Genomic DNA, 8,077 nt, shown 5'->3' with positions numbered 1-8,077 from the left:
CACACACACACACTCACTCACACAGACACAGACACACACACAGACACAGACACACACACACACAAACACAGACACAGACACACAGAGACACACAGGCACAGACAGACACAGATACACACACATACACACATACTCACATACACGCACACACATAGACAGACAGACACACACACACAAACACACAGCAGATAGCAGAAAGAAAAGGGGGAAAGACTTGTGTTTATGTAGCCTTGCATCACCCAAAGGGTTGTGAATCTGTGGAATTCCCTGCCCAGTGAAACGGTTGAAGCTACCTCGCTGAATGTTTTTAAGGCAAGGCTAGATAAATTTTTGAACAGGAAAGGAATTAAGGGTTATGGTGAGTGGGTGGGTAAGTGGAGCTGAGTCTCAAAAAGATCAGCCATGATCTTATTAAATGGCGGGGCAGGCTTGAAGGGTCAGATTGCCTACTCCTGCTCCTAGTTCTTATGTTCTTATGTTATGTTCTTATGTAAACAGTGTCATAAGAGTCGACCCTTGTGTGGTATATGTTGAGCGGATCGATACTGACTCGATCAACAGGGAACAATGGCCCAAGTTCCTTTCCAGTGGTCATGGGATCTCTTACATCTGATGGAGGATCTGGACAGAGCCTTACCTCATCCTCAAATCCCAATGTTGGTTCCTCCGACATTGTCGTACTCTTTCATGCTGGGAATCGTGCCTGATCCCTGCCGTCATACCCCTCTCCCTTTTACCTCCTGCTCTGCAGAGGTGGTGGAAATGTAATCCAAAAGGACCAGCCTGATTCCCTCAGGAGTGGGTGCAAAGGGCGAAAGCCAGTGATCAATCTTAAATCCAAGCACGTGGAATGCACCCTTAGCAACACTAGACCTGCTTTTGGTCATTGGTGTTCACTAATGCACCTTTGGGGGCGAAATCTGCCATCCTTACCTGGTCTGGTCTATACGTGACTCCAGACCCACAGCAACGGGGTTGACTTTTAGGGAGAATCCCTACAGTGTGGAAGCAGGCCATTCAGCCCGTCGAGTCACACCGACCCTCTGAGGAGCATCCCACCCAGACCCACCCTATCCCTATAACGCTGCATTTCCCATGGCTAACCCGGCTAGCCTGCAAATCCCTGGGCACTATGGGTAATTTAGCATGGCCAATCCACCCTAACCTGCACACCTTTGGACTGCGGGAGGAAACCGGAGCACCGGGAGGAAACCCACGCAGACACGGGGAGAATGTGCAAACCTCCACACAGACAGTCACCAGAGGGTGGGATCGAACCCAGGTCCCTGGCACTGTGAGGCAGGTGTGCCCTTACAATGCCAAGGCACACAAGGCTATGGTCTAAGTGCTGGACTCTATGAGTTATGGTCTTGTAGTAGTTGATTGCTAGCTGGAAGCTCGTTGGGAGAAAAGGAGATAATTATTTAGTCCCCTGCCATTGATATATGGAGAGTGGTTCAGGATTAGACTCAACTGATGGTGGAATATTGGACTGACTGAACTACCTGGAGGTAAAGAAGGGAGCTACTTACTGAGGTATCAGAGAGTTGGATTGTCCTCAGAAGTAGGGAGCAGACTGCAAAAGCAGTCACCAATAGATTCTCTTTAGTTGAGACAGTTTAACCAAGGGGTGAGCAATGTTGTTTCTCCCCATTGTCTAGCTTTCAATTCCATCGCAACTGTGCGTCATTTGGGTTTGTGTATATGCTCGTGCTGCGAATTTCCTGTTAGTGACAGTTGCAGTTTGTGTGGTCTGGCAGAATAATTCTGTACCACAATCTCTTTCTTGTCTCCCTGACACACACACACACACAGAGCAGACATCTACACTACCATCATTTTCACAGTCTCTGACACAGGGGCTGAATCAACCAGGTTGAAATACTGAAGGAACACCAATCTCAGAGGTAAGTGCTCTAAAAACGATGAACTTTTCTTCCCTCTGTATTCAGTAAAAGGTGTACATTGCCTCTTGTGTGGCCTTTCTACACTGTTCTAAAGTGAAAATAAATTGGGGCATTATCACTGGTTTCATTGTAACAATTATTTATAACTTGGGCCATAGTTCTTGGGGGTTTGCTGAGGATATGTTTGGGTTAGATTAAATTGGTAATGTTAAATTGGGTTGGTTTCCACAATATTATGTTAAGTTGCCTCATTGTTTTGTTTTAGGTTGGGTATAGGCAGGATGGGATGTTCTGGGTTGGTTACACCGGTTTGCATTGTGATACATCAGATAAGGAATAGTTTAGGTTGAGTTAGGTCAGTTTGGGTTAAGTTGGGTCTGATTGCAACAGATTAGGGTGTCTCAAATTGCGTTGGGCTTGGGTTGGTTTGGAGTACGTTGTATTGAGTGAGTTTGAGTTGCGTTGACTTTGGTAGGCTGGGTGTTTTATTGGACCTTGTTGTCTGGCGTTGAGATGGCTCAGGCAGTTTTGGAATAGGTAACAGATTGGATTGCATTGGGTTGGCTTAGGTTAAAGATTATAAACTGGACAGGCATCAGGTTTGAATTGCTTTAGCAAACAGCTAGTACAAACACAGTGGGCTGATTGGCCTTCTCCGATGTAAACCTCCTATTGTTTTGTGGAAGATTACACCTGGAGTTTAAATATTAAAATATAAATATTTTAAATATTCCAACCACAATTTTCTTAAAATTGTTAAATGCAAGTAAATAGCCAAAACCATGATTGAGCTCAATATTAGTTTGTGAGAATAGTTCAAAGGGACAGTATCAACAAAATAGAGAGTGAGAGAGAGAAGTAAGAAGGTTTCCAGTTACATGGAAAGAAAGAATTTGCATTTATTTAGCACTTATCACAACCTCCCAAATCACTTGTAGCCAATGAAGCACTTTCTTAGTGATGTTGTGTAGCAAACATAACAGCTTGATTTGGTTTAGTATTGTCCCGTGTACCAAGGTACAGTGAAAAGTTTTGTTTTGCATACAATACAGGCAGATCACACCATACAAAGTGCTTTAGGGTAATAGAACAGAGCGAGGGATACAATGTTAGTTCATTGGGTTCAGAAGAGATTTACCAGGATGTTGTCGGATATGGAAAATTTGAGTTAGAAGGAAGGACAGGATAGGAGGGGACTTTTTTCACTGGAGCATAAGAGGTTGAGAGGCGACCTTATAGCAAGTTTGTAAAATAATGAGGGCTTTAGATAGGTTTAAGTGTAGGTGTCTTTTCACTAGCGTGGGCGATTTCAAGACTCGGTACACATTTTTAAGGTGAGAGGAGAGAGATTTAAAAAAGGTAAGAGGTGCAAATACTTACATAGAGGCTGGTTCGTGTGTGGAATGAACTTCAGAGAGGCAGAAGCCCTCATAACATTGAAGAAGTATTTAGATGTACTCTTGCAATGCCAAGACAGACAGGTCTAAGCATGGGTCAAGAGCTGGAAAATGGGATTGGAGTAGACAGGTGGTTATTACTGACTGGTGCAGACTCGATGGACTTTTTCTCTGTGCTATAGATCTCTTTGACACAATGATTGTGTCTCCCTGCTGGAACTTAGAGACAAAATCAGAAAGGGGTTACGCTGTAGACCGGTGGAGGTAGGGAAATGGTGGAAGCTGCCAATACATTGATTCACATGAACGAAACGTTGAATTTGCAGAGGGAGTTTGAGATTTGGACAATCATTCGATTTCTGTGGCACTTAGTGGTTTGACCCATGGAAACAAGACGGATTTCCACCTTGTGCTAACTGACTTTGTACCATCGTCAAGCATTTTCCACCGGTGCTATCTGAGCTCGTGGGATCTGTGGTTGCAAGATTCTGAACCGGTGCGGCAGTTAATTCACAGGTTTAACGTCTGTCAGAATGTGTGGGGTGGCTCAGTGGTTAGCACTGCTGCCTCACAGCACCAGGGACCCAGGTTCGATGCTACTGTCGGGCGATTGTCTGTGTGGAGTTTGCACATTCTCCCTGTGTCTGTGTGGCTTTCTTCCGGGTGCTCCGGTTTCCTCCCACAGTCCAAAGATGTGCGGGTTAGGGTGGATTGGCCATGGGAAATTGCCCCATAGTGTCCAGGGATGTGCAGGTTAGGGTGGATTGGCCATGGTAAATACAGGGATAGGTTATGAGAGGTGGGTCTGGGTGGGATGCTCTTGGGAGAGCCAGTGTGGACTCAATGGGCCGAATGGCCTACTCCCACACAATAGGGATTCTATGTCATGCCTGACTTTCCACCATTCATTCACTTCCTTGCTATGGACCTGTTTCAATTTATTGTAATTTGTGTCTCATTGCCTTTTTCCAGGTCTGGTGTCTGAATTTAGGTCTCCCCTGCTTACATCTTGCTGGAAGTCCACCCTAAGAAAATATTGATCAGTCCGCAACTATGGAATGCAACCAGACGTCGTGTCAGATTGATTTTACGAGAAACAGCATTGTGCTCGCCGTCATATACAGTGTCATCTTCATTGTGAGCTTTACCATGAACTGCCTTACCCTGTGGCTGATTATCCTGCAAGTCAAGCAGAGGAACGTCCTTGGTATTTATCTCCTTAGCCTGTCCATATCTGACATTTTCTTTGTGTTGACCATTCCTCTCTGGGTCCTTTATTACTACAATGGACACAAGTGGACATTCAGCTGGGCCTTCTGTTATATGTCAGGGTTCATATTCTACTCCAATGTCTACATCAGTATCTTCCTGCTCTGCTGCATCTCAGTGGATCGCTACCTGGCAGTGGTCTACCCCATTGAGTCTCAGGGTTTCCGTCAGCCAGGAAAAGCAGTACAAGTTTGCCTGCTCATATTCCTGGTCGTCTTCGCCTTCCACCTGCTTGTCCTGCTTTACTCCATCAGACAAGATAGACAGCACAAGGCAGACAGCCAGACTTGCTTCGAGCACATCCCTCTAATCAGACCGGTGGCCATCAGCAATTATTTCCGATTCCTATTGGGCTTTTTGCTGCCTGTCCTGGTCCTGATTTTGTCATACCAGAGGATCTTCAAAGGAGTCCAGAAGAGCATTACCCTGGGGATCGAACAAAAGGCCAAAGTTAAGCTTATTTCCATATCGGTCATCATCATTTTCGTCATATGCTTCACCCCTTACCATATCATCCTCTTGCTCCGAACCATAAATTTCACCCTGACCAACTGTAGTTGTGACTTTGAACAGATGGTCTACTTGCCTTTCAATATTTCCTTGGCGTTGTCCAGCCTCAACAGCGCTGTGGACCCAATACTCTATGTGTTGGTCAGCAATAGTGTCAAAAAGGATCTGAGGAAAGCTTTCACCTCTGTTTGTTGTATTGGTTTCACAAAGGAACAGACCAAAAAGGGGTCACCTATCTCCCTGACCAAGACCACCGCCTTAATCAGCCACATGTGATTGGGGGTGGGACACACGCAGAGTAACAGGATGATGGAAAGATTTGGAGCTGGTGTTCACCATAGCCCCTTTTCCATTAGTCTAAAAGGGAGCGATGATCAGCTCTTGCTCCTGGTTCCTAGCTCCGAAGCCAGGAGGTGGAACCATGCTATGCTGACAAGCAGAATGACTAAACTTTGGAGGGACTGGTGGACCCCAAGTAGTTTTCAAACCTGATTTCAAGCATCCCATTTAATGGGCTGCCCAGGCAATGAGTGATCAAGTGGTGGAACAGAGATTTGCAATATCTCAGCTCTCTGTTCCTCTGCTGTGGACCTGGAGTTGAATCAGAAGGTAATCCCATTAGAGCTGTGACTTAGCCCAAGGGGATCCTCTTCATGGTAACTCCAGCCCAGTGCAGGAAGTGAACCTGGGCTGTGATTGTAGACCAACCTTCCAAGCTAAGCAACACCCAGCCCCAAAGTGGGGCTTGAACCGGTAACCCTGAGACTGAGAGCCCCGTGCTCTACCAACTGAGCTAACTACTTGACAGCTTGCAAGCCCAGACCTGGAAATATGAACTCAGTGAGGAGCACTGAATCTCAACAATACCCTGGGTGGTTTCAAACCTTCCTCCTTGAGTTCCGAGTTCAGCGTTTAGCAGTTCGGCTAAAGGAACTCAAAGAGGGTTTTGTACAGACTGAGATACGTTACAGGATGCATTCACAGTGAATTAAAACAATTGCATATATAATGAACCAGCTAAATTGCATTTGTGATGAGTTTGTCACCATTGCGTGAAATGAGATGTATAATGAGATGCGCAAACTTTGCCCATAATTTCAATTGCACTGATTAAAAATTCATTAAAAAAACCCATTACAGTCACACTTTTTGATCGTATTTTGTTCATGATATACATTCACAGCCCGAAGACTGAACTGCTATCTGACTTAGATCCACATGGAGGCTAAACAATCAAATTTGTCGCAATTCCATAGCAACTAAAACAGACAAATTCAGCAGGTGACAGGGATGCCTGGTGGACGAAATGGGAAAGGAAAGGCTAAAACAGTGTTAAATTTGCCAAACGAGACACCTTTCTGACCTTAAAGGCTTTTTTCAGGTTCAGAAAAGATTTACCAGGATGTTGCCAGGCTTGGAGGGTTTGAGCTATAGGGAGAGGCTGAATAGGCTGGGGCTATTTTCCCTGGAGCGTCAGAGGCTGAGGGGTGACCTTATAGAGGTTTATAAAATCATGAGGGGGGCATGGATAGGGTGAATATCCAAGGAATTTTCCCCAGGATAGGGGAGTCCAAAACTAGAGGGCATATGTTTAAAGTGAAGGGGGAAAGATTTAAAAGGGATGTAAGGGGCAACTTTTTCACTCAGAGGGTGGTGCATGTATGGAATGAGCTGCCAGAGGAAGTGTTGAAGGCTGGTACAATTACAACATTTAAAAGGCATCTGGATGGGTACATGAATAGGAAGGGTTTAGAGGGATAGGGGGCAAATGCTGGCAAATGGGACTAGATGAATTTAGGATATTGGGTCATCATGGAAGAATTGGACCAAAGGGTCTGTTTCTGTGCTGTACAGCTCCATGACTCTATATAAGTATTTTATTCAGGATCTGAGCTACGTAGCGAATAAAGTTGCACTGGTACATCATGACCTCAATGTTGTTACATTTTAAAGATAATCGTACGGTTATATTAACTATCCTACTTGATTATCTTATCTTGTCTTGTCCTCTCTGCTTCCTGTCATAATGCCTTACCATAACTGCAAAGGTACAATCCTAATGATATAAATCAAAAGATGAGCAAACTGACTTATGGCATTGTCTTAGAGGGGGGCATTCATGATGGGGGGGAAAAGGAAATAGTGTTATCGGGGATAGGAGAGTCAGGGGAATAGATACCATTCCCTACAATTTGCCCACAGAGCATGCAACACATCACTGCTCCCTGCAGTAGCTCAGTGATTAGCACCACTGCCTCACAGCTCCAGGGACCCAGGCTTGATTCCACCCTTGGACAACTGTCTGTGTGATGTTTGCATGTTCTCCCTGTGTCTGTGTGGGTTTCCTCCCACAGTCCAAAGATGTGCAGGTTATGTGGAAAGACCCCTCCTGCCCTGGTTATAACCTCTTCTGTTGGGTAGAAGATACAGAAGTTTAAACACCAACACGTTGAAAAACAGCTTCTTCCTGTTGTTACTGGACCGCTGAATGGACCTCTCTAGCTTCAAATCTTGCTGTGCAGTCATAACCTTGCTCTGTCTAAGCAGCCTATAATCTGTAGGTCCTTGCTATGTTACAATCTGCCTGTGCTGCATGCAAAGCAAAACTTTTCACTGTACTTTGGTACATGTGACTACAATAAATCAAATCAAACCAAGCTTGTAGCGCAGATTGAAATTGGCAGGTACGATGCTGTGAGGGGATCAGGAATGGGAACTAAATATCCACGGATACATGTCCTGTCGAAAGGACAGGCTGATGCCTTGTTAGTAAGAAATGAAATTAAATCAATAGCAAGAAATGATATTGAGCCGGAAAGCGGAGAATCTTTGTGTATAGAGTTGAGGAATAACAAAGTTAAAAAAAACCCAACCCCCACCCCCACTTCCTACCTACTAGCCTCATTCCCGCCTCCTCGACCTGTCAGTCTTCCCTCCCACCTACCCGCCCCTCCCTCCCAACTGACCAACCCCCATCCCAACTCACCTTTACTG

General features: G+C 45.1%; 1 protein-coding gene across 1 annotated transcript; it reads left to right on the top strand.

Moving 5' to 3' along the window:
- Window positions 1-1,798: 1,798 nt before the first annotated feature.
- Window positions 1,799-6,226, top strand: LOC109917736 (probable G-protein coupled receptor 132). Its single transcript, XM_020517590.2, has 2 exons — window positions 1,799-1,907; window positions 4,277-6,226. The coding sequence occupies exon 2, from the start codon at window positions 4,358-4,360 to the stop codon at window positions 5,357-5,359; it is 1,002 nt and encodes a 333-aa protein (XP_020373179.1). The 5' UTR covers window positions 1,799-1,907; window positions 4,277-4,357; the 3' UTR covers window positions 5,360-6,226.
- Window positions 6,227-8,077: the final 1,851 nt, after the last annotated feature.

Source organism: Rhincodon typus, chromosome 39 (genome assembly GCF_021869965.1).
Source record: "Rhincodon typus isolate 14 chromosome 39, sRhiTyp1.1, whole genome shotgun sequence".
Taxonomy (NCBI): Eukaryota; Metazoa; Chordata; class Chondrichthyes; order Orectolobiformes; family Rhincodontidae; genus Rhincodon; species Rhincodon typus.
Note: the sequence above shows the minus strand (reverse complement) of the source record. Positions and strands in the feature narration are given on the sequence as shown.